We start from the raw sequence: 26,542 nt of genomic DNA on the forward strand, positions 1-26,542 counted from the left end.
ATAAAGACAAAGTGATCAGTGACTGTGACTGAGTGCAATAAACTCCTGATCTTAAATGAAACACAGATATTAATTCTTATTAAAAGATAAAACTACATTTAAACTAGGTAGACGTATAAAGAGCTGAAGTTTCAAACGTCTGAAAACATGAAACAATAAAAACTGAACAACTTTCTCTGGATCTGTTTCCTGTTGTGTTACGACACAAACTTTGAGCTCGTGATGAAACGAGTCACTTCTTCTTTATACAACCAGAACAAACTTCTTCATTATTCTCAAAAGAAGAAACAAGAAAAGCATAAAAACAACAACAAGGGAGGAACAAACTTCCGACTCTTCTGCCTCAACTCGTCGTCGTCGTTGTCGTCTGTTCAGGACGAGGAATGAGTTCCTTTTGATTTTAGGCAAAACATCTAGAGATCAAATATTAAAACTCTGGGTTAATTCACTGTGAATGAACGAACCAGACACCTGAGATTTTCAAAGGAAACACGCAACTAAAAACATAATTTAACCTGAATTACTGAGAACAGATGAATAAAAACCTAATATTATTTTATCTTTGTTTTATTACTGTACCATTAATAACCCCTGAGAATCTGAATTTGTGTATCTGGTTATGGAGAGATATTATGTAGTTGTATAGCTGAATTTGTGCTTTGTCATGTCTTTATGTTTGCTTTATGTTTGTCATTTATAGCCTATTGCACAATAAAAATAAAATTGGTAATCTATGAATGGTTGCTCTGTTTCTGTCTTGAATTGAAATTGAACCTATTAGCCAAATGGAAAATAAAAGGCTAATTGTTGTTGCTGGGTAAAGTCTGGGTTTCTATGGCGCTACAACCACGCGCTCCACGGATATCACCCCAAAAAATCTCACTCCAAGCTAAATTCAAAATGTGAGAGCCCTGATGTGCTTAATATATATATATATATATATCTTTGTGTATATTTCAAGTATCATTTAAATATCTTGAGCTGGATCCAAGTCCTCTTTTTTGGGAAATCAAAATATGTAGCTTAGCACAAACACTGGGAGTGGGGGGAAACTGTTAGCCTAGCTTCATTACAGTAAAAACGCTGAATACAATAAAACATAAGTCACTGGAGGAAACACATGAAGCTAAGCTAACATATTTATTAGCTCAATGAAGCTAAGCTAACATAATTATTAGCTCCGGATGAAGCTAAGCTAACATATTTATTAGCTCTGGATGAAGCTAAGCTAACATTTTATTATCTCTGGATGAAGCTAAGCTAACATAGCCTAATTATTAGCTCTGGATGTAGCTAAGCTAACATTTTCCTGCTGCTTGAACTCTGTGTGCTAACCAGTGATGGGAATAACGGCGTTAGTATAAAATAACAGCTTTGCTAACTGTGCTACTTTTTTCAGTAAGTAAATCAAAAAGTTACTGTTTCCCCCGTTATAACGCTGTTACCGTTGGTAGCTACTGACAACAAAATGTACCGTTGACTCAAGAAGTCCCGTTACTAAATAATAACACACTTTTTTTCAGTCCATCAACTGGGTGAGTTGGTTAGTTCCAGATAAACGGGAAGTTAGGGTGGCTACAACCACATCTCTTTTATCTCATTGATTTTAATTCTGTTTTATCGTATTTTATTTTGTCTTATTGTGTCCATTGTTTTATTGTGCTTCTGTTGTGTTACTTATTGTATTTTTATCTTGCTGTGCAGCACTTGAAACCTTGTGTTTGTTAAAATCGTGCTAGTATATAAATAAAATTGGATTGGATGTGAAAAGTGTCTAAAAACAAGCTACTTTTTATGGGATGAGTCTTATTTTAAGTATAATGGGATTTGTTTTAACTGGAAATAAGACAAATATTCTTGGTAAGATTTTGAGTTTTTGCAGTGTAAGCTAGCAACCGTCCATGTGAAAACCAGTTGTTAGAAAACCACCGAACCGAGTGAGACCCCCGTCACTCCGTCTTCACCTCAGGATCGGGGTTCGGCTCGACCAGAGGATTGGTTTTGAGCTCGGTTTTCCGTCGGCGCAGCAGCAGGTACTGCAGAGCTCCCGTCGCCATGGTGACGAGGCAGACGACCAGCAGCAGAGAGACGACCACCAGCTCGGTGTGGTAACTCTTCTGTCCCGGAGGGGCCACGTGGACCTGATGGTTGTCTCTCCTGGCGGTCACGGCTCGGTCCACGGTGTCTCGTTGGTCCTTCAGACTGACGCCGCCGCCATCTTTGCTGCTGCTGCTGCTGCTGCTGCTGCTGACGGCGGTCGTCTCGTCCTCCTCCTTGTCCTCCTCTGGGTCTCCTGAGGGCTCGGGGACCAGAGGTTCCTCCGTGGTGATGTCCTCGAAGGGCTCGTCTCTGTCTCTGCTGTCTTTGCTGTCAGACACGTGGTGGTTGTCGTGGTCGGCCGTGGGCGAGGGGCGGACGGAGCGGGGCGGAGCCACCTGGCGGACTACGTAGCCGGCCACCACCTCCTGAAAGGTTCAAGGTTCAAAGTTAGTTTCCTTTTTACAAAGCATTTTACAATCTAAAATACAATTTCAATTCATAATAGGCTACAGTAGACATGGTCTTGTAAAAAAGGGTAACCCCAGAAGCTCTCGGTACACTGCAAAAACTCAAAACCTTACCAAGAATATTTGTCTTATTTCTAGTCAAAACCATCATCATCATTCTACTTGCAAAATAAGACTCATCACATTAAAAAGCAGCTTGTTTTTGACACAGATTTTCACTTGAAATAAGTAGAAAAATCTGATAGTGGAACAAGTTTTTCTTTCTTATTACAAGCACAAACACACAAGTTCACTGGCAGATTTTCTTCTTATTTTAAGTGGAAAATCTGCTTGAAAAAAGTGAAAATGATCTAAAAACAAGTTAATTTTTTAGGCGATGAGTCTTATTTTAAGTGGAAAGAGATTAGTTTTGACTAGAAATGAGACATTTTGACAAGAAATAAGACAAATATTCTTGGAAAGATTTTGAGTTTTTGCAGTGTACATCATACATTATACAGGCTTTATGGAAAGTGTTAGATTCAGTGAGTTTCAGTTTCAGAGGTTTGTATCAGTAGAGAAGAGGATGACCTTGAAGCCGGCCTCCTCGGCCTGGCAGCGGTAGGTGCCCAGCGTGGCGGCGGAGGCCAGGAAGCTCAGGCTGCCGTCAGCTGATTGGATGAAGAGTTTCTCCGGCAGCTTTCTGAGCTGGGGCGAGGTCCAGCTGAGGGCGGCCATGTTGGACGGTTTCAAACACCGAAGGGTCACAACTTCATTCATACGAACAACGACATCTGCAGGACAAAATGAACACAGTAGTGCTGTCAAACTAGAACGCAGCATCACCTGTCAGACCAGATCTCCTGTCAGTGTTACCTGTGTCCTGCTGGGTTCTGGTCTGGCGCTGACATCTCTCGTCCACGCCGCCGCCCTCCAAGTCCTGAACCCTGAGGAGAGACGCAGCCTGTCAGTCAATGCTCAGGGCTGCAGAGCTTCAATTCCCATGTTGACTGAGTGTGTTGTTCATGCTCTACCTAGAGCACTGGAAAAGAGAGTAGCGACACCACCATTGACTCCCGTGGTAAGGGTTTAAGGGTTTAAGGGTTTAAGGGTTTTGCGCCCCTAGTGGCAGGATATGGGTATTGCAAAAGCGCCCAGAAAACCCATTCACTCCAACGTATGTGTGTTGCCCACTAGCTTGTAATTGATGAAAACGGCCGTGTTTTTGTTTTTAGGTGTCTTGGTCATATCAAATTATACTTATAATTAGTTTATTACAAAATGTAGATTGAAACATTAATGTAGAAAACTGTTTTGTTTTGTTGTTTTGTTTTACTCGCCTATGTGTTAAAGGAGCATTATCGCAAATACAGCAGTAATAGCATGAAACAAACTGAAATATGCAAAAGATGGGTCGGGGGGAGCCATAACTAAATTTACAAAAAAAAATCGCCAACAGTATAGTGTCCGTGGGGCAAATGCAGCATTTGTCTTTGTTATGATCCAAGCCGGCCCGGCGCTTGCTGCGTTAAAATGCACTCGGAACTCGCAAATCCACCTCCGAACCGGAAAAATGCAACAGTAAATTGTAATGTAGCAGTGTTAGGGTGCTCACAGTCACTGAATCGTCCCACTGCGGTCTGCACGTCACACCAACGATCATACATTTGTAGGAGGAAGTTGCAGTTGCTGTTGTTGCCGTTGTTGTGGTTGTGCGCGAGTAGAGCTGCCGCTTCCACTAGCGAGTTTTCTTTTTCCTTTCCCGCGATTGCACGTTCATTCAGCCTGGTGAGGGAGGAGGAGGGGGGAGGAGGAGGAGGGGGGGGCGGGGAGGGACTAAACGAGGCTCCTCTCTCTCTCTGACAGCTGCCCGCTTGTTTATATCTGATCAGCTCCGCCTGGCTCCATCTAGTGGCCGAATTAAGAATTTGGATTTGCGATAATGCTCCTTTAAAGCAGCACTAAGTAACTTTTCAACCTTCATAAAAATATTTTCATAACTTTTGTGATGATACATCGACTTACAACAAGTTGAATGACACCTCTGTCGTGGTCTGAAGGGGTCTGTATCTCTTTCTCTGGCACTAAGCAGCTTTGAGGAGCATGGTAGGAACCCGGCTCTCACTTTACTTTCACTTTCACTTTTGCGAGTCACAACAAGGAGGGAACAGGCAAAACAGCACTTTAGCAATGGATTATGTTTGTGTTTTCACTTTGAAATGATCCACTGGAAACAGAAACTTAGTTTTGATGTCTTCTGTTAATTTTAATGCAGGATATTTACAGGGCTTCACGCTAGTGTTCATGGGAAATGGAGTCTTCCTTCAGGCAAAACACTACCGCTTTGGTCCACAGGCGCCGCCAAACTCAACCAAAACTGAAAGTTCTTTAGTACTGCTTTAAAGCAGAAGTCAGTGATCCGGTGGTTTTGTCTAACTTCCTGTCAGCAGATGGAGTTAGCAGCCCCCGCCCTCGTCATGGATCTATTGGTCCTCGTCCCTACGTCACCACATTCACGCGCATCCCTTGGCTGCACACACGGCCCTTCATGCCGTTCTCTCTCCTCATTGGATAAAGGTTGTAGGATACAAGGAAAGTTTTCTCCTGGGCTCAGAGCAGAGCAGAGTGACTGACAGACCCGTGTTTCAGACCAAACACTCTATAGAAGTGATTGCTGTCGGAAGATACAACTATTTAAGACTTATATTAACACAAACATTCACCTTACTTCTGCTTTAATGTTCATCTATCCTCAATGATGCTATTAACGTGGGTGATCTATAAATGTCCTTAAATTATTGAAAACACCACACTTGCTCATTCACCAACAATGCAGAGATGTCAGTTCTTGGGCACTTTTGCAAAACCCATATTCCTCCACCAGGAGGCGCTGCCATTGGACCGATGCTGTCCTTACTCTCTGTTACACTGCTCTAGTTCATACTCCTCTAGCTCCACCTACATGTCCTCGGCTCTGCCCTCCACGCGGCTGCAGACGCTGCTGCTGAGGCTCCAGCCACACAGCGGGTCTCTGGCCACGACGCACTGAGCACAGCTCCTGTAGGCGGAGCAGTTGGCCACGGGAACGCCGGCCACGCCCTCAGACGTCCCCACGTACAGCACGCCCTAAAGGACAGGTGAGAGGGGAGAGGGGGCGGAGTCAGAGTCAGGGGAGGCTCAGGGGATTCACACCGCTCAGTACTCAACGTGGCCGCTGCGTACGTATTTGGACCTGAGTGTGGACCAGGTGTTCACAGGTGTTCAATAGATGTTTACAGGTGTTCAATAGATGTTTACAGGTGTTCAATAGATGTTTTAAGGTGTTTATAGGTGTTCTCATGTGGTCTTGGGTGTTTGCAGGTGTCTACAGGTGTTTATAGATGTTTACAGGCAAGGCAATTTTATTTGTATAGCCCGTTTTTACAAACAGGTGTTCTCAGGTGTTCAACAGACGTTTAAAGGTGTTTACAGGTGTTCTCAGGTGTTTAACAGATGTTTAAAGGTGTTCTTGGCTGTTTACAGGTGTTCAACAGATGTTTCAAGCTGTTTAAGGTGTTCTTGGGTGTTTACAGGTGTTTACAGATGTTCAACAGATGTTTTAAGGCATCTACAGGTGTTCTACAGATGTTTACAGGTGTTCTCAGGTGTCTACAGATGTTTAAAGGCGTCTACAGGTGTTTACAGATGTTCTTGGGTGTTCTCAGGTGTCTACAGATGTTCAACAGGTGTGTTTAGGGTAGTTCCGAGATAGTGAGCATCAAAGTCGGCTTGTGTTTTGGTTGATAGAACCTTTGTATTTTATGAATAACTAATCAAAAAATGTTGAAAATTTAAAAATAACACCACACAGGCATTAACAGACCACTAATGGATGATATTATGCAAAAAACTCACTTTTGAAAAAAATGGAGATAGAACCTTATAATTATAATTCTTCACGATACGTCTACAGATGTTCTTAGGTGTTGTGAGGTGTTGTGAGGTGTGTACAGATGTTCAACAGGTGTGTACAGGTGTTGTGAGGTGTGTGGCCTACCTTGCTGGGGGACAGCACCATGCTCTTGACGAGCTGCGGCGGCGTGAACACCTGAACCTCCTCGAGGACTCGAGCTCCTCGGTCCGACAGCGCAGCTCGGTGCAGCAGACCAGACTCTGCAGAGACACGGTGGACAGACAGGTTCAACACACCTGTCTCACCTGTCTCACCTGTCTCCTCGTCCACTCTCTCTTTGACCTCTGACCTCTCACCTGTCTGCTCATCCTCAGCTTCACCAGACAACTCTCTGACCTCTGACCTCTTGTCACAGGTGGGAATAAGTCGTTTTTTAAGCTTGAGCCTTGAACTTAAGTAGCCCCCCTCCTCCCTTTTTTAAAGACTGAACTGTTTTATCCTCCTTTTAACAGCTGTGTTACTACTTTTCTAAAAGAGAATCTGAAAGTAAAAGAACACTATACTACTATTCACTCGTCCTGTGTCTTTCTCAACGGTGTTACTTGCTGGTAGAAAAGGATCATACACTATTGTGTGACACTCTGACCTGTCAGCAGGTAAAGGACCGTGTGCTGTTTGCCGTCGGCCGCCGTGGTTCTCATGGCGACCACTCTGCTGTATCGCTGCTCCGTGGAGACGAGGACCGGACCGCCGGTCGCTACCGGCCGGACCGCAGCGCTGGTCAGGAAACTCTTCTTCACCTCCGCTAGCTCGGTGTCTTTGGTTGTGGCTCCGCCCAGTCCGCACTGTCACAGGGACAGGAAGTGGTCAGGCCGACAACAAATGGGAACCTAGAGCCGCTGCTAACAGCTACAGACGCTAGCAGATGTGAACGTAGCACTGCCACCGCTAACGGCTACAACGCTTGCAGGCAAATTGGCCCATTGCCATAATCCCTATAGTCATAGCAGTAGGTTAGTTACCTTTAATTGTCGGTGCAAGCTGTTTTTAGAACGGCGGAGCAGAGCCGCGAGCTGCTCAGAGCTACGCTACGGAGGCTCATTATGGGATTTCTTGGTTTCCCTCATCAAACTCATCAAATACACAATCCAACAACTCCACAACGCTCTGGTGGACAAGTTGTGAGCTGCACATTCACCACACTATGAGATAATAACACAACGTTACCAGACAGAGTTGTTTTAGAGGGAAATGCAGAGACTGTTGATGAAAAACTGTCCCTGAAGGCAACGCGCATCAGCAGTTTTGCATGAATTTCCCTCTAAAACAACTCTGTCTGGTAACGTTGTTTGGTTATTCACTGGTGACCCGAACACAAGAGGAAGTTAGAAAAGAGAAACAAAATAGGAAGACAACAAGAAGATTACAATGCCCAGTCTGTCTCAGCTGAGGTTTAAACCCACATCCTCTGTCACCAAGAACCAGCTCCTGACTCACTGAGCTAAATGTCTGGAAGTGAAACCTGGTGTGTGGGGAGTCACCGACCAGGCAGCAGTTGTCAAGGCAGATTAAAAAAATTCTAAAATGTCAAAAATTCTGTTATCAAGACAAAAATCTGATAATACATAAACTGCATCTTGACAGCATGAAAATGTTGTTGATTTGTTTTTAACAATAAGGTTTTTGCTTCATAAGAGAAAATCTGATGTTTAAAAATGCCACTCTTACATTGACTGCAGTTGTTCCCATGAGAGCAGAATTCAACATGTTGTAGAAAATTTAGATTTTGAGATAAAATTCTGATATTTGCCAAACTTTATTGACCATGACTCTAAAATATTAAGATTGAAAATGTATTTATCAAGAATTGGCTGGTTTATGTTTACAGTAGGGTTTCAAATATCAAAAAGCCGGGTTGTGACTTTATGGAGAACGGTCTGAAGATGCAGTCGCAGCTAATGTGGTGTCAATTGAACAACATTGTGGGACAAGAAAGGTTTAATAAGTTTTACAGTTTAAAGAACAAAGTGATGGACTTCATAATTTGTACTGAGTTTAAATGTACAAAAGTTTGTAAAGTATCAGGGCTTCATTTTGGTGAAAGTTGCAAAACTGTAGCACGTACAGTTGGTTTGGTAGGAAGTTTTTTTAAATTTAGATGCTTATTGAGGAATATTGACATGTGCTTGGAGTTGAGTAAACCTGGCATGAGACTGGAGCTTTGTGCAAAGTTTGATCAAATTTCATAATGGGAAGTAGGATTTCCTAGAGGAAGAAGAAGAAGAAGAAAACTAGCAATAACATAACTTAAAGGGACAACGAGGAGTTTTGGAAAAGCGAAGTGTTTTCACACTACATTTATGAGCCTCCGCACCGTGAAATTCTTTGACCAGCGCAAGACAGACTCATGTTTTCATTCATCAAGAATTAAAGTCAGAGGTTGGAAGACGATCACATACCGTCGTAGTTCCCACCATAAACGGAGATTCGGCGGCGTTATTCTCATGACTCGCCACGAAACCGAAAGTAAAGAAACGCTGGTCGGCTCGCCCAGCATTTCCACCACCACTAATAATAACAAAATAACCATAGAGACAAAACCATAGATTTATCTAAAATGGACCATTAACAAGTGGTAACGGAGATTCATCCACATTAATATCAGACTTTTTTATTGTTGCAGAATTTTTCGTTGCCGATGGAGAAACTCCTCGTTGTCCCTTTAAGACGATGCTGGAGGACTTTTACTTTGAAACAGTTACAGGAAGTGACCTCACCTGCTGCTCCAACCTGAACCTGACCTCATTTCATTCTCTAAAAAACTCAACTGGATCTCTGACCTCTAACCCTAGGCTCTAGGCCCCGCCCCTCACCTTGCCCAGGTAGGGGTGGTTCCCCAGCAGGGGGCTCCACTGGTTCGTCTCCATGTTGAAGGTCCTGTAGTTGCCGCCGAACGCCGTCCTCACGTCCTCCTGCCTGAAGACGCAGACGGCCGATTGAGGAGAGGACGACCTGAGGACACAGAGACCTCATCATTAGAGCACTGGAAAAGAGAGTAATGACACCTCCATTGACTCCCGCGGTAAGGGTTTAAAGCAGAACTATGCAACTCGGCCGGAAATAGCTCACTCCTTCGTTGGTTTCTCTTTTTTCCCCTCTCCGGGGCTCCCCCACAGTTCTGGGAGGCACATGTCACTGTCGTAAAAAAAAAAACTCGCCGCCACCACCTCCTCCACCCCCTCCCCTCCCTACACGTGCTTGTGTTTACTGCTGAAGGTAGAGAGCGGTGTTTGCTAAGCCCTGCTAACACGGAGCTAATGCTAACACGGAGCTAACGCTAACACGGCGCTAACGCTAATACGGAGCTAATGCTAACACAGCGCTAATGCTAACACGGAGCTAACGCTAACACGGAGCTAATGCTAATACGGAGCTAATGCTAACACGGAGCTAATGCTAACACGGAGCTAACGCTAACACGGCGCTAACGCTAATACGGAGCTAATGCTAACACGGAGCTAATGCTAACACGGAGCTAACGCTAACACGGCGCTAACGCTAATACGGAGCTAACGCTAATACGGCCACACACAGACAAAGACACAAAGACACAGACATACACACACACATGAATAAAGGTTCCAAAACGCGAAGGCGTGTGTGTGTGTGTCATGATGTATTACATTATCTTATAAAAGATCCATGGTGTGTGTGTGTGTGTCCGTGTTAGCATTAGCTCCGTGTTAGCCACAAGCCAAACTTCATCAGTACATATTTCCATGGTTTCCTCCGACTTTCCGAACTCAAACCAATCACGATTCATGACATGCATGGCGTCATCTGCGTTCGTACCTCGTACTGCCGTAAGGCAGTTTCTCGCGATAGTTCTATCCATTGATGAGATTTGGGACACCGAGACGGACGACTGATCTTGCAAGTGCGGTTTTCAGCCAGTGGGGGGGGGGGGGGGGGGGGGGGGTGGGCGCATTGGCCTAGACCCCATTCACCTCATAATAGGTCACTCAACCATCACAGTGTCTCTGAGCCACAATAATTCCAGCCCAAATCCTGCATAGTTCTGCTTTAAGGGTTTAAGGGTTTAAGGGTTTTGCGCCCCTAGTGGCAGGATGTGGGTATTGCAAAAGCGCCCAGAAAACCCATTCACTCCAATGTATGTGTGTTGTCCACTTGCTGATAAATTGATGAAAACGGCCGTGTTTTTGTTTTTAGGTGTCTTGGTCATATCAAATTATACTTAGAATTTGTTAATTACAAAATGTAGATTGAAACATTAATGTAGACAACTATTTTTTTTTTTTTTTTACTGGCCTATGTGTTAATGTTTATCTGTAAAGGATCCTCAATGATGCTATTAACGTGGGTGATCTATAAATGTCCTTAAATCATTGAAAACACCACACTGCTCATTCACCAACAATGCAGAGATGTCAGTTCTTGGGCGCTTTTGCAAAACCCATATTCCTCCACCAGGAGGCGCTGCCATTGGACCAATGCTGTCCTTACTCTCTTTTACACTGCTCTATCATCACCATCATCATCATCATCATCATCATCATCATCATCATCATCATCATCAGCTGATTGGCCGAGGCCTTCAGGCTCCTCCTACCACTGCGAGGTGAAGACGCCGTAGAACAGCGTGTCGGGGCTGTGGCCCCCGTCCCCCGGCAGGGTGAAGACGTCCTGCAGGATGTTGAACGGCAGCTGGCGAGCAGACTGACACAGCAGAGGAGCTTTGGCGAAGGACGTCCACTTCTTCTGCAGCGTCCTCTCTCCTCCCACGTCGTCCTGTCGGAGCAGCAGAGACACAACAGTCACGTGACCATCTCACCTGTCTGTTGTTCTCCGCCCTTCCCCCCCGTCCGGCTCCGACCCCCACTCACCTTGCAGACCTGGGCCACGCGGGCGATCTGCAGCTTGTCCACGAAGCTGAACTCTCTCCCGACCTCGCTGAAGAAGAAGTAGAGCTTCTGCTCAGCGGAGTCGTACGACGAGCTGACGAAGGTCGGGTCTGGAAGACAGGAAGTGATGTCAGAGAGCAGGAGGCCCTGTGCTGTCAATCATCTGTCAATCACAAGGGGGCAGTTGTCGGTCTGAGAAGTGAAGCTCACTTCCGCGTTCAACAAGCTGCAATCCCCTCTTCTTCCTCTGGGGGCTGGTGTCAGAAGGGAGCAACTCTCCATTGACCGCCATGTTAAAATCGCCGACTTTACAGCTTAAAAAAACATATTTACAGCCTGGTATATTTTATTTCTTTGGTCTCAATCGATAGTTTCTACCCCCGCACACACTCTGAGGGGGGTGAATTTCTTTTAAACTCTACCGTTTTACTGTTATTAGGTTTTCTCTCGGCCGGCCAACCGCCGCACCGCTCCAAATATGGCAAGTAAAATCCAACATGGCGCAGTTCAAACCCCCGTAGTAGAGACACAAAACAGACTCCCCCAAACCAATGGGTGACGTCACGGTGCTACGGCCATTCTGTTACAGTCTATGGTCAGTCATCACCAACGACCAGACAGACGCTGGAGGAACTGCGATAAGGAAGGCACGCTGGGTTCTTTTGGTGTATGATTGTAAAGATATCTAAACAGTGTGTTCACGCCGTTTGCTCTAAGAACGACATCCTGGTTTATTTGCCGACCGGCTGCAGCAAAAAGTTGAATCTATCAAGCTCGGCTCATCGACTTCAGTGAGCTACGAGGCCAACAATGCCACACAACAAAACATGGCATGAAAATGCAATTATTTTGGTTGCTATTATGGCATTTTGGTGGGTTTGTATAACACCAAAACCTGTTTCCTGTTTCCCTGCTGTGGCCCCGCCCACAACGACAACTGTGATTGGTTGAAAAAATTCCAAATAGCCAGGATCCAAGCCAGACCTTTACCCTCTGGAGAAACGTCTGGTGAGCGAGACTGAGGCTACGTTTATACGGAAACCATCTGAACAGAAAACGCAAAAGTGGCGTTGTTGCGTTCTCACTTTTTTTTTCCGCGTTTAGACGTTTAGCATTATTGGGGAGGAAATCTGCGACGCAAAAGTCTGTGGAATTCACTGTTGTAGCGTGTTTTTAACCCTCCTGTTGTCCTTCTGGGTCAAATTTACCCAATCTGTTTCCTTCCTTCCTCCATCCTTCCTTTTTCCCTTCCTTCTTTCCTTCCCTTCATCCTTACTTCTTCTTCCTTCCTCTTTTGATCCAATTGACCTGATCTGTTACCTATACTTCCTTCTTTTCTCCCTTCTTCCTTCCTTGAACGTATCTGCTCCCTCCCTCCATCTTTCTTTACTTCCTTTTTCCCTCCCTTCTTTCCACAATCCTTTTTCCCTTCCTTCCCTTCCTTCCTTCCTTCCCTTCCTCCTTACGTCCTTTTTGACCCAATCTGTTCCCTCCCTCCTTCTATCTTTCCTTCCTTTTTCCCTTAGTTCTTTCCTCCCATCTTTCCCTTTGTCCTTCCTTCCTTCCTTCCTTCCTTCCTTCCTTCCTTCCTTCCTCCTTTCCTTCCTTCCTTCCTTCCTTCCTTCCTTCCTTCCTCCTTTCCTTCCTTCCTTCCTTCCTTTCTTCCTTCCTTCCTCTGGAGGGTGGTTTCACTTTTTTTGCATTTTCAAGCCCCGAAAACGCTGTCGCCGTCTAAACGAAAGGCACATCCTATTCCTACTCCTATTCCCATCCCATTTTGCCGTTTTCATCCGCGAGCGTTGTCGTGTAAACGGGGCCTAAATGTGATGTGGATAGTGATGTCACGATTATACATTTTCTTAGTGCGATTATTGTCAGAGAAATAATCACGGCGTTACGATTATCACGATTATTCTGCATTAATTAATTTCACAATTTCAATATCTATTAATAGGCTATATGACCAATTCTTAATCCCCAGAGGAAGTGTTTGAAATATTCAGGTCATAAATTGTTATCTATACCAAATGTTGGTGTTTATTTTAATCGTTTTTTGTTTTGTTTTGCTTTTTTTTTTATTAAAAATGACACGCTTTAGGAATCGTTACGATTAATTAATTGTGGCGTTTAATACCGCGATTAATTGTGAAAACAAGTAATCGTGACATCCCTAGATGTGGTTCAGGTCTGAGCCGGTCTCACCCTCCAGTAGATTGAGAGACGCATCCTGGGTGACGTCTGCTCGGCCTCTGCTCAGGTGTCTGGAGATCTCCGGTTTGGCGCCTCTGAAGTCGCTGGTGGTGGCGGTGAAGAGCTCTCCATCTACACACACACACACACACACACACACACATTTAACTGATCAGCCGTGTGTGGGTCAATACTGATGCTGCGTTCACTGTCTCCAGCTCCGTCAGGGAGTTTATAAAGTGTAACGTGACGTCTATGCACTGCAAAAACTCTAAATCTTACCAAGAATATTTATCTTATTTCTACAACAAATCTCATTCTACTTAAAATCAGACTCATCACATAAAAAGCAGCTTGTTTTTAGACACTTTTTACTTCTTTCAAGCAGATTTTCACTTGAAATAAGTAGAAAAATCTGAAAGTGGAGCAAGTTTTTCTTTCTTATTACAAACACAAAAAACTTGCTTTCACTGGCAGATTTTTCTACTTATTTCAAGTGAAAATTAGTTTGAAACAAGTAAAAATGATCTAAAAACAAGTTCATTTTTAGGTGATGAGTCTTATTTTAAGTGGAAAGAGATTAGTTTTGACTAGAAATGAGACATTTTGACAAGAAATAAGACAAATATTCTTGGGAAGGTTTTGAGTTTTTGCAGTGTGGGATCGTGATGCGTTTAAGGACCCTGTGTTTTTCAGAGCGTCTCACTGACCCACGGTGACGGCCGTGTTCCTCTGGAAGGGGCTGAAGGGACAGCGTCCTTTGCCGTCGCCGCTCGGGGACAGGGTGAAGGTCCGAGTGTCCTGAGGAGACAGAGACAGAGTGAGGACGAGGACACAGAGATAGAGACAGACATGGCCGCGGGAAGTGGGGGTGCTGGGGGTGCTGCAGCACCCCTAGTGGCCAGAGTGAGATTGGAAAAAAAAAAATTATGAATACGTAGCCTATTAATAATTTATGTTGAATGTTTTGGTGACTAATTAGATCTTCCAATGTTGAACTCTTTCTAGTGTAGCCTAATCTTCCCACTGAGAGAAACAGCAGAGCTCCCTGACAGCTCAGTGAGCTGCAGGTGAGTCGGCAGGAGAGCGCAGCACGTCCTTTTTTTTTTTTTTTTGTGGAGCCGTCCTTACACACACAGATGTCCATGGCTGTGTGGTTTTTACCTTGTATTTGTGTCACTTTGTCAGTTTGAAACTAGAGAAAGTTTATTGAAAAGTTACTTTCTCAGCATAACGGATTTAGGAAGAAAAAACTATTTAAATCCTGAAACTGATTTTTTTTTTTGTGAAAAAGCCCAGATTTTTGAGACAACAGAGTTGCGTGTGTCATCGACTGTGATGGTACAGAGGCCTAGGTATTGGTTCGTTATTGCATTATTGTTAAGTTTAATTAAAAGCAACATAATATTCATCTGTTTTTTCCCTATATTTATTTATTTACATTTAGTCTATTTAGGTCTATAGGACACTTTATAGCGCCAATGATTATTAAAATCCAGACCAGTTTGTTATTATAATAAGACTTAATAAGACACAAAACGTGGGCAGATTTGTTTGTTTTTTTCTGAATTGTGCACTTTGCATCAGGGCTCCGCGTACGTTCTGTCGGTCGGGAGTTTATTTCTCCATAATGGGAGGGGGGGGTCGTCCTAATGACGATCAAAATGACTTCTAGCGGCCCTGGAGACAGAGACAGAGTGGGACTGAAGCAGCAGAGACGTGTGGACGTACGATGAGAGCTTCCTGTGGGCTGAAGGCGAAGCTGCCGCAGGTGTACAGGTGGGAGGAGTTTAACGGCTGCAGCACTCGCACAAAGTTTGGACAGTCGACCTGTGGAAAGAGAGGATGGTTAGACCCCGATGTGTCCCTGACTACGGTCCTGAAGGCTGCAGCGATCGATCAGACACACAGAGACGAGGACGGACGTTTTCTTACCGTCCCGTTCTTCCCTTTGAGCTCACAGCTGCTGATCTGAGACGAGGACGGACGCCAGTCCACCTGGAGACAGAGACAGAGACAGAGAGATACAGAGAGACAGACAGAAACAGACGACAGAGAGAGACAAACAGAAAGAAAGAGAAAGACAGAGGATAGAGAGACAGAGATAGACAGAAAGACAGAGATAGATAGACAGAGACAGACAGAGAACAAACAGATACAGAGAGATAGAGGACGGAGACAGACAGAGGATAGAGAGACAGAGAGACATAGAAAAGACAGAGATAGACAGAAAGACAGAGATAGACAGAAAGACAGACAGAGAGACAGAGATAGACAGAAAGACAGAAAAAGACAGACAGAAAGACAGAGATATACAGAAAGACAGACAGAGAACAGATACAGAGAGATAGAGGACGGAGACAGACAGAGGATAGAGAGACAGAGAGACATAGAAAGACAGAGATAGACAGAAACACAGACAGAGATAGACAGAGAGACAGAGATAGGCAGAAAGACAGAAAAAGACAGACAGAGATAGACAGAAAGACAGACAGAGAACAAACAGATACAGATAGATAGAGGACGGAGACAGACAGAAAAAGACGACAGAGAGACCGAAAGACAGAGACAAACAGAAAGAGAGAGAGAGAGAGCGACAGTGAGTCTGGGTTTGACCTTTTAGAAAACACTTGTGATCTCACTGATGTCAGGTGTTTGTGGCCACGCCCCGGCCTGCCCTCCCTTCCTATGAACCAGTCTGCCATCCAGTCCTCCCATTAAGCTGGTCTGCCCTCCCTTCCTATGAACCAGTCTGCCACCCAGTCCTCCCATTAAGCTGGTCTGTCCTCTCTTCCTATGAACCAGTCTGCCATCCAGTCCTCCCATTAAGCTGGTCTGCCCTCCCTTCCTATGAACCAGTCTGCCACCCAGTCCTCCCATTAAGCTGGTCTGCCCTCTCTTCCCATGAACCAGTCTGCCATCCAGTCCTCCCATTAAGCTGGTCTACCCTCCCTTCCCATGAACCAGTCTGCCATCCAGTCCTCCCATTAAGCTGGTCTGCCCTCTCTTCCCATGAACCAGTCTGCCATCCAGTCCTCCCATTAAGCTGGTCTGTCCTCTCTTCCTATGAACCAGTCTGCCATCCAGTCCTCCCATTAAGCTGGTCTGTCCTCCCTTCCTATGAACCAGTCTGCCACCCAGTCCTCCCATTAAGCTGGTCTACCCTCCCTTCCCATGAACCAGTCTGCCATCCAGTCCTCCCATTAAGCTGGTCTGCCCTCTCTTCCCATGAACCAGTCTGCCATCCAGTCCTCCATTCAGCTGGTCTGCCCTCTCTTCCCATGAACCAGTCTGCCATCCAGTCCTCCCATTCAGCTGGTCTGCCCTCCCTTCCCATGAACCAGTCTGCCATCCAGTCCTCCCATTAAGCTGGTCTGCCCTCTCTTCCTATGAACCAGTCTGCCATCCAGTCCTCCCATTAAGATGGTCTGTCCTCCCTTCCCATGAACCAGTCTGCCATCCAGTCCTCCCATTAAGCTGGTCTGTCCTCTCTTCCTATGAACCAGTCTGCCATACAGTCCTCCCATTAAGCTGGTCTGTCCTCCCTTCCTATGAACCAGTCTGCCATCCAGTCCTCCCATTAAGCTGGTCTGCCCTCACTTCCCATGAACCAGTCTGCCATCCAGTCCTCCATTAAGCTGGTCTGCCCTCTCTTGAATGAACCAGTCTGCCATCCAGTCCTCCCATTAAGCTGGTCTGCCCTCCCTTCCCATGAACCAGTCTGCCATCCAGTCCTCCCATTAAGCTTCCACAATTTCCATGTTTCTCACATTCTCTGTTATAAACTGTTTCCTTGTCTGTAACAACATCTATTGCGCGTCTGTCCGTCCTGGGTGAGTAGGAATTAGCAGTTATTGACAATTCTCGCCTGGGCCCATGTTCCACTTTAAGACCCATATTCATCCCTCATAGTCCGGAATTATTAAAGATTATACATTTCCTGAATTGTTACAGTCCTGTGAGTATTTCAGTTTTTGTTATTTGTGTCAGTGCTGTTCCTACATTTCACAGTGCTATAAAAAAAAGACTACAGTTTAGGCGAAAATAGTGGAAAAATAGTTGTTGAGACAGATTGACCTTTGACCATGTGACCTTTATATTTTTTAGATAGGCCCAAAACTAGGTCTATATGAAAGCTAGGATTGTACACTTTAAAATGCTACCAAACATACCCTCTTAACATATGAGTAAAGGTCTGAAAACGAGCACAAAACAGGATATGCCCCCTGCGTTTAGAGGCCTATTTATTGCAGGGGGTTGATAACTTTATGTGCTGATAACTGTCATAAATCATAAAGCTACCACTTAGGATTGGTTATCATACCAAAATATCATCTATGAACATGTACCTTTTCAAAAAATGTTACTAGATTTTGCCACCTTGAGTGGAACCAAAAAGTCAAATTTTGGCCTTTGGCCCAGAGAGATCCCTCCTCTGTTGCTCACCCTGAGCTTTCTCCTGGTTTTCCCTGTTAAAAGGGTTTTCCGTGGAGTTTTTCCTCAGTGGATGTGAGGGGTCAGAGGTCAGGTGTCCATGTTTGTCTCTGACTCACCTTTCCCTTCAGGCTGATGACATCGCTCTGACTGACGTCCAATGAGAGGAGGGCGTCTCGCGCCCCCACGTACAGGGTTGAGTCGTCGTCGCTTAGCAACAGTGTGGTGGTGTTGTGGACGTCGGGGAGTTTGAAGTAGACGAGAGGCCTGTCCTCAGAGTCTGGAGACAGAGAGAGAGAGAGAGAGTCACAAAACAGTCCCAAACCAATTGACAGAAATAAAAAAAGTATTTTTATTCTCATCATTAGTATTTATTTATTAACGGTTCTGAAGGCAAATATGCGATTTCAAACATGGCTGTACACTGAACGTTGCATGTTGCAGTTTAGTGAGTTTTACACCATCTTCCTGTGCGATATTTCACAATAAAAGCCCAATTAAGAAATCAGCTCATAATTTGAAAAGAACACAGGAAGCAATGAGTTTGTTTTTAAAAGACAAATGAGAGCGAATCAAAACCATCGAAATGTGACTTCTTATTAAAACATGACCAGGTTCCATTAAAACATGTGGGTGGGTATTGATTGATTGATTGATTGATTGATTGATTGATTGATTGATTGATTGATTGATTGATTGATTGATTGATTGATTGATTGATTGATTGATTGATTGGGAATTTTCTGAACCTTGCGTCAGCTGATAGCTATGCCAGCGGATAGTCCTGTGACGTAAGTGATTACGAACACAGGAAGTCGGCCATTTTGGTTTGAATGTCCATCTTTGTGACTGACAGGCCTAATGAGCTCCTGTAAACTCAACGTTTGGTCGGTCTGGTCTTCACACCTTTCTAATTAAAGTTTGTGGTGTGAGGTTTCATCAGGGCGCGTCACCGTGGCAACAGCCCATGTGGATTCAGACGGTTGTCGTCATCGGCTTCATCTCACTGAGCTCACAGGAAGTGGTTCAAGATGGTTCTATGTGATCTGAGTTTAAATTAAGATCACAGTGTGTGTGTGTGTGTGCGTGCGTGTGTGTGTGTGTGTGTGTGTGTGTGTGTGTGTGTGTGTGTGTGTGTGTGTGTGTGTGTGTGTGTGTGTGTGTGTGTGTGTAGGAGGGGTTTGACCATCAGTCATGTTCTCAGAGTCTGAAGGTCATTTATAGGTCATACCCCCCCACCGTGTGGTTTCTGAGCTGCTGCTGTTCTCACTCTGAAGTTTCACATCAACTGAACCGACCTGGGGCCTCATTTAGAAACCTGTGTTCTGTCATAATGAAAAAAAAAAGCGGACGGTAACTGTTCCCAGAAAGTGTCACAGACTGACTGGGTCTAAGGTGGTTAAAGAGTCAGAGGTCACAGCCTGTATTCAGGAACCGAGCCTTATGCTGCGTCCAAGAACCAGTTGATGTCACACAACAATCTGCACCTGTACCACACCGTCAATTAATCACCAAAACGCATTATTTTTAAAATTACAATTAATAAATAAAATACATTTATTGATTGATTGCCTTTATTGTCAACAAAATTTACGTTGCTGCCCCGCTGTGGTATCATACAACATACTGTTTATAAGACATACCACCACTACCACCAAAGTGTGATGTGGTGGTTTCCTGGGTGTGATGAGTCTTTTAATATGTTGTTTGCCCACTGGTCCGATTTCAACCAAACTTCTGCGTTGGACTCCCCTCGGCCCCCCAGATGACATATCTGAATTTGGAGAAATTTGAAGAAGTTTGATTTTTGGTCAAAAAAACTTTTTCAACACGGGTTAAAAACTTTCGAAAATCGCCTGGGTGATTTTTCCAAAACCACTGGCCCGATTTCAACCAAACTTCTGCGTTGGACTCCCCTCGGCCCCCCAGATGACATATCCGAATTTGTAGAAATTTGAAGAAATTTAAAGAAATTTGATTTTTGGTCAAAAAAAACTTTTTCAACACGGGTTAAAAACTTTCGAAAATCACCTGGGTCATTTTTCCAAAACCACTGGCCCGATTTCAACCAAACTTCTGCGTTGGACTCCCCTCGGCCCCCCAGATGACATATCCGAATTTGTAGAAATTTGAAGAAATTTAAAGAAATTTGATTTTTGGTCACAAAAAACTTTTCCGACACCCGCGGTTAAAAACTTTTGAAAATCGCCTGGGTAATTTTTCCAAAACCACTGGCCCGATTTCAACCAAACCTCTGCGTTGGACTCCGCTCGGCCCCCCAGATGACATATCCAAATTTGGAGAAATTTGAAGAAGTTTGATTTTTGTTAAAAAAAAAGTTTGTGGTGCGTATCCAATGCAACTCTGAGTTTTCAACTGGGAGATATAAAGTTACGAGTTGTCTCGAACGCAGCATTAAAACCAGTTGTGATGTCACCACCGAGCCCCTCCCCATCCCCCACCACCACCTGGACCCACCATCCAACAACTTTGCAGGATTTTATTTCTCTGAGTGTTTTATTCTGAAATCTGCTTTAGAAAAATCACTTTCTAAAGATCACTTTAGAAAACAGTCAACCAATCAGAAGAGTTGCTCCTCCTCTCTTCTGATTGGCTGACACCGACGTGTTGCTAGAGCTCCAGAGAGAAGCTGAGAGAGAGAGAGTTGCTCAAAATAAAGCTGCACGTTGCGCTCTATTATGTTCTTATCGAACTAATGTGACCAGCATGTATGATAGTTTGGGATGGCTACCTATATATGCTTTGTTGAATTTTTTAAGAAATACACTTGTGACACAAGTAGCCTACCAAAATTATTGTATGACAAACTACACTCCCATTTTGCCCAACAAAGTTATCGAACAAGAAGTACATCAGAAGGGAGGTTCATATTGCCGAGAGTGAGAACAGGTATAATTCAGAGAACAGTTCTGTACAGAGCTATGGTTGTATGGAACTCTCTACCAGTTCATATTGCTCATGAGAGTAACAAAGATCAGTTTAAATTGCTGTTAAAACAGTATCTCTTAGAATTTAATGAAATATGATTTAGGTTTATGAAGAGGACTGGCTACAGTTGTGGTTTTACCCTTTTTCTTGGAGTGTACAGTATGTGTATGAGTTGTTGAAGTGCATGGTCGCAGTCACTTCAGACAGTCAATGCTTATTATATGACCCATTTATTTTTATTCATTTACTTTGCGAAGCATTGAATGGAATCTGAGTAGAGAAATGGTGATGTCTGTCTGTGTTGTCTGTCAAATGTCTGTCAGATCTTTTCTGTGGTTTGTTCATTATGAGGGAGCCTTGATGTTTGTTTTTGTTGTGTCATGTATGAATGTGTGTTTCTCATGTGTAGCCTATATGTGAATGTTTATGTGTATGTTGTGTGTATGTCGGACCCCAGGAAGAATAGCCGATGCTGCTGCAGGTGCTAATGGGGATCCTCATAAAGAAAAGAAAAGAAAAAGAGAGAGAAGAGATGGAAACGACACAGAGATGAGATTGTTCCTGTGTCAACGAGCTGCTTCTCAGCAGGAACTGAGCCACTTCACTTCTCGTTGCCTCACCACAGCCGCTGCCACGGCAACACTGGCTGGTCTGTCTCACGCCAAGCAGCGGCCATGATGTGATGGTGTTAAACACTGTGTAAATCTCACACTGTTGTAACATAACAGGAAGTTTGACACACACACACACACACACACACATGGAGGAAGTCGACCTCTGACTTGGTTTTGTGAAGCTCAGTTAATCAACATGTTTTCAGTGACTCCGCCCACACAGAGAGATGATGCTGTCGCCATCTTGGCAGTCTGACTCCGCCCCCTAAATCCCAGCTAATCCAAATATGGTCAAAGTGTTTGCTGTTAGCTGCAAGCTGTTAACTGTCAGTTGGTTAACTAGTAACTGTCAGTTAGTTAACTGGTAACTTAATTGGTAACTGGCAACTGTTAGTTGGTGGTAATTGTTAATTGGTTAAATGGTAACTGGTAACTGTTAGTTGGTAACTGTAACTGTTATTTGGTTAACTAGTAACTGTTAGAGTTAACTGGTAACTGTTAGTTGGTTTAACTGGTAACTAAGTTGGTGGTAATTGTTAATTGGTTAAATGGTAACTGTTAGTTGGTTAACTGGTAACTAAGTTGGTGGTAATTGTTAATTGGTTAAATGGTAACTGTTAGTTGGTAACTGTAACTGGTATTTGGTTAACTAGTAACTGTTAGAGTTAACTGGTAACTGTTAGTTGGTTTAACTGGTAACTAAGTTGGTGGTAATTGTTAATTGGTTAAATGGTAACTGTTAGTTGGTTTAACTGGTAACTAAGTTGGTGGTAATTGTTAATTGGTTAAATGGTAACTGTTAGTTGGTTAACTGGTAAGTTAGTTGGTAACTGTAACTGTTAGTCGTTTAACTAGTACCTGTAAGCTGGTTAACTAGTAACTGTACATTGGTTAACTGGTAACTGTTCGTTGGTAACTGTAATTGTTATTTAGTTAGCTAGTAACTAAGTTGGTAACTGTTAGTTGGTTAACCGGTAACTGTTAATTGGTAACTGTTAGTAGCCTAACTGTTAGTAGCCTAACTGTTAGTTGGTAACTGTAACTGTAACTTAGTTGGTAACTAGTAACTGTTAGTTGGTAACTGTAACTAGTAACTGCAACTGTTAGTTGGTAACCTAACTGTATTAGCTGCTAACCATTAGCTGGTAACTGTTGCGAACTGTTAGCTGTTAGCTGCTAACCGCCGCAGCGACAGCAGTGACGCTAACACCATCTAAACCGAGGTATCCAATCAGATTCTTTGTTGTTGTCTCTAGGCAGAAAACTAACCCGACAAACCAACCAGAACCTGAAAGAACCGGTTTTCATGACTAAGTGGTTTTTTCTTTGTCTTCACCTGCAACACTCTTTGATCTGAGTCTGTGTGAAGTGAAGCAGCGTTTAGAAACATAAATAAACTTTCATGGGTAAACCCCAGGTCTCATATATAACATGAACAAACCAACAACAAACACACACACGCACACAGTGTTTCAGTGGAAACAACTCGGCTCTATTTCTGAGGCCAAGCCACAGTCACATGGCTCCTGCAGCTTCCTGTGCTGCCATCGCTCTCATCTCACTGTGGTTTGTGTTTGTGTGAACTGAACCATCATCATTATCATCACATATTAATCTGAATCAGTGTTTTTATTTTTATTTTATCTTTTCATAAGTTTCTGTCACATTCATCGATCGATTCTTAAGATCAATTCAGCTTCATTTAATTGCGTAAGTGATTATCAGTAATAATCATCATCATCAATAAATCAGCCTGGAGTCTGTTTCCTGTCCCCGTCACAATAAAGGTCTATTAACGTGACGCAGAAAATCAATCAGCAGATAACCTACTAGACATAAGAAACAATTCAGATGTTCAGTTCACTCAGACCTTCAATATTTAGTTATATTTTGTTCTTCCTCTCCGCCATTTTCTTTATACTTATTATTAGTGCAACAATAGTGTGAATGCTTTCAGCATTCACACTATTGTTCTTCCTCTCCGCCATTTTCTATATTCTCTGTTTTTTTTTATTATTCCTACTACTTTCCGCCTTTTTTTGGTCTGCTTCTAGTCCTTCATACTTTGTGCTATTTCAACAATTAAAATATCAAATTGTGCAGCATTTTCTGGACACAACTATTTATACTTTTTCAAATATTTAAATTTTTCTGATTTTTTTGGCCCATTAGAAATACGTTGAAACAGTCTTCAAATTCTAAAACTACTGGTCCTACTTTGAACCTCCTCTGCTTCCACATACTTGTACCTACAGACTTCATTCAAATTCTAATCTGTAGACAAACTTCTAATGTATCCAACCTGTGTACAACTTTCATAGCTTGTACCATTTTTGAGATAAATCCTTTAAAAGCACATGAGGAATTCTGACAAATTTCACACTTTTCAATGAGTGTGTATTGCGTTGGCTAGAGTGAGTGACATCATCGTCAGAGTGCAGGAGATCCAAAAAAGCAACTGGAACTTTTCTTCTGAAACTGCCAGCAAAGCTACAAATGACACTCTACACTCATGATTTTGGAAACAGTTTGTAGCCACGCTTGTCTTCTGTCTCACAATGCACAGAGACTCAGAGAATAATTTTAAATATTTTTTAAATGCAGCCTGGGTGCTCTCTCTCTGACATTCAGCCCAATGCAATTTTTTTCACAGCGGAGGAGAAGGAGCTCAACTTTGTAATTCACTGGAATGGGCATTATACTTTGTTTGATTTCACCAAAAAATAGTCACAAGTCACAAAAAAGTCCTCTACTTACTTGTTGTGGCTCATTTCTACTCTTTTCTTTTTTTATTTAAGCATCATTGAAGAATCTCACATTCATCAAACTCTCAACCTCTACATCCCCAGAATTGTTGGAATAGCCCAGTGGTTAGGGTTCCTGCTTTCCAACCACAAGGGCTTGTAGGCTACCACAGTTTGCAGCACATCATCACATTACAATGAATGACAACAGTCTTGAAAGCATTGTGCTCTCTGTGGCCGAGTGGCGGAATAAAGGTTTAGTGATCATGAGATCATGGGTTGGATTCCTGCCTCAGTCATTTCACATCATTGCTTGACTTTTTATTCCAACTATTCAGCTGTCATTGGACAGTCTTTGATTCCTCACAGTATAAAGCTCATTGTAACTCAGGTCCTCTGTGGCCATATGGTTAGTGTGTTAGGTTACCTCTCATGAAGTTGTGGGTTCAATTCCTTCCTTGGACATGTTTCTTGCATGTCATTCCGCATGTCTTTGTCAATTTATTCTGCTAATTCAGCATGGTTCAGCAATGGCTTTCAGCATTCACACGCATTTTCCGTTAGGAAATGCTGTTTCTAGTTCATCTGTAGACGAGTGACCGATCAATAACTGATGTTATAATTAATCAAAACAATTGAGATTTTTCTTGATATTAAAGCAGAAGTAAGCGATCCGGTCGTTTCGGCTAATGCTGCGTTCCAGGCCGGCTTTTGAAACCGTAAATTACAGCTTCAAGTCACAACTTACGACTTTGTAGCGTTCCAGGCAACCCACTTGTGTTTGTCCGACCTGTTTTACCTGTGAAAGTCACTATAACGGCCACTCGTAACTTCTGACCCGTGAAGTCGCACCAGATCTAACTGGTACGACTTCACAGGTCGGAAAAACACGAGTTACGAGTTGCCCTGAACGCACCATAACAGTCCTCGTCCCTACGTCACCACATTCACGGCGTTCCTTGGCTGCACACACAGCCCTGCATGCCGTTCTCTCTCCTCATTGGATAAAAACTGTAGGATACGATAAATGTTTTCTCCTGGGCTCAGAGCAGAGCAGAGGGACTGACAGACCCGTTTTTCGGTCCAAACACTCTATGTAAGTGATTGCTGTCGGAAGATATAACTATTTAAGACTTATATTAACACAAATATATCACTTACTTCTGCTTTAACTCCTAATTATCGCTTATTCACTGTAAATTATTGCATTGTTGTTTCTGAATAAGGATGTGAATAACCATTATTGGGGCCTTGTACAGGGGCAGTAGCACAAGAACAGTATCACTCTGAATTAGTAGCATTAATGCATTAATTTACAGTGAATAAGCGATAGTTAGGAGTTAATATCAGGACAAATCTTAATGCATGGTGTAATAGAGGTAGAATAAGGTGTTAATACGTGCTTAATAATTACTAATAAGGAGCTAGTAGCTACCTATATGCATATTAATAAGCACCTAGTTAATGGTGAATATGTGTTCCCTAATCTAAAGTGTAATTTAAACAGTCAGACCAGATCAGACCAGATGAGGTCTGGCTGTTTAAAAGACACTGAATAAACAAAAAAACAGCTCAGAAAACAACACAAACATCCCATAATCAGATGAATCCAGTGTGCAGAGTGCAGTCTGCATGCTGCTGTTGTAGCTACCTGTTGTTTTCAGACCTTCAGTCACATTAACACACACTCACACACACATGGACGTGGACGTGGACTCACCGGGTGTGAAGGAGAGACGAGGAGAGAGGGAGGTGACGGAGGAGAGCAGAGCGAGGAGGAGGAGGAGGTGGAGGAGGAGAGAGGAGGAGGAGGCCATGATGAAGGAGGAGGAGGAGGAGGAGATGGAGGTGAAGAAGACAGAGAGCTGCAGTCGCTCTCTCCACTCGTCTGTTGGTCGACTGTCGACGGCAGCGACTTAAGAATTAGAAGAAGGAGGAGAAGAGAAGAGTCACCACAACTTCCTCTAACTGTGGTCCGAGGTCGGGGAGGAGGAGGAGGGGGAGGGGAGGGGCCGCGGGGGGGGGGGGGGGGGGGGGGCAGGAAGACTCTACATCATCATCATCATCATCATCCTCGCTCTCTGGTGTGTCATCGTGTCCCTGAGTGACAGACTGACAGGGAGGGGGAGGGGGGGGAGGGGCCGGATGTTTCACACAGCAACATCTGTCCAACAGCTGCACAAGAGGAAGATGATGAAGATGAAGATAAAGATGAAGATGAAGATGAAGATCTTGGTGTCATAATCGATGATAAACTCTGTTGGAAGCCACATGTATAAATAATGTGATAACTAGAATGTCAAAAATCATT

The 26,542-nt window shown here is 43.6% G+C and overlaps 1 protein-coding gene across 1 annotated transcript; it reads right to left on the reverse strand.

The window, feature by feature from the left end:
- Positions 1 to 1,282: 1,282 nt before the first annotated feature.
- Positions 1,283 to 26,116, reverse strand: sema4aa (sema domain, immunoglobulin domain (Ig), transmembrane domain (TM) and short cytoplasmic domain, (semaphorin) 4Aa). The gene is made up of 15 exons (XM_083989306.1): positions 25,952 to 26,116; positions 18,044 to 18,204; positions 15,426 to 15,488; positions 15,222 to 15,320; positions 14,201 to 14,291; positions 13,503 to 13,622; positions 11,283 to 11,410; positions 11,009 to 11,187; positions 9,252 to 9,390; positions 7,025 to 7,223; positions 6,523 to 6,638; positions 5,449 to 5,612; positions 3,363 to 3,433; positions 3,078 to 3,280; positions 1,283 to 2,465 (listed from the first exon to the last, which is right to left on the reverse strand). Exons 1-15 carry the CDS (start codon positions 26,046 to 26,048, stop codon positions 1,950 to 1,952), a joined length of 2,346 nt encoding a protein of 781 aa, XP_083845432.1. The 5' UTR covers positions 26,049 to 26,116; the 3' UTR covers positions 1,283 to 1,949.
- Between the last annotated feature and the right edge of the window lie 426 nt (positions 26,117 to 26,542).

The sequence above is a fragment of the Trachurus trachurus genome (genome assembly GCF_905171665.1).
Source record: "Trachurus trachurus genome assembly, chromosome: 16".
NCBI lineage: Eukaryota > Metazoa > Chordata > Actinopteri > Carangiformes > Carangidae > Trachurus > Trachurus trachurus.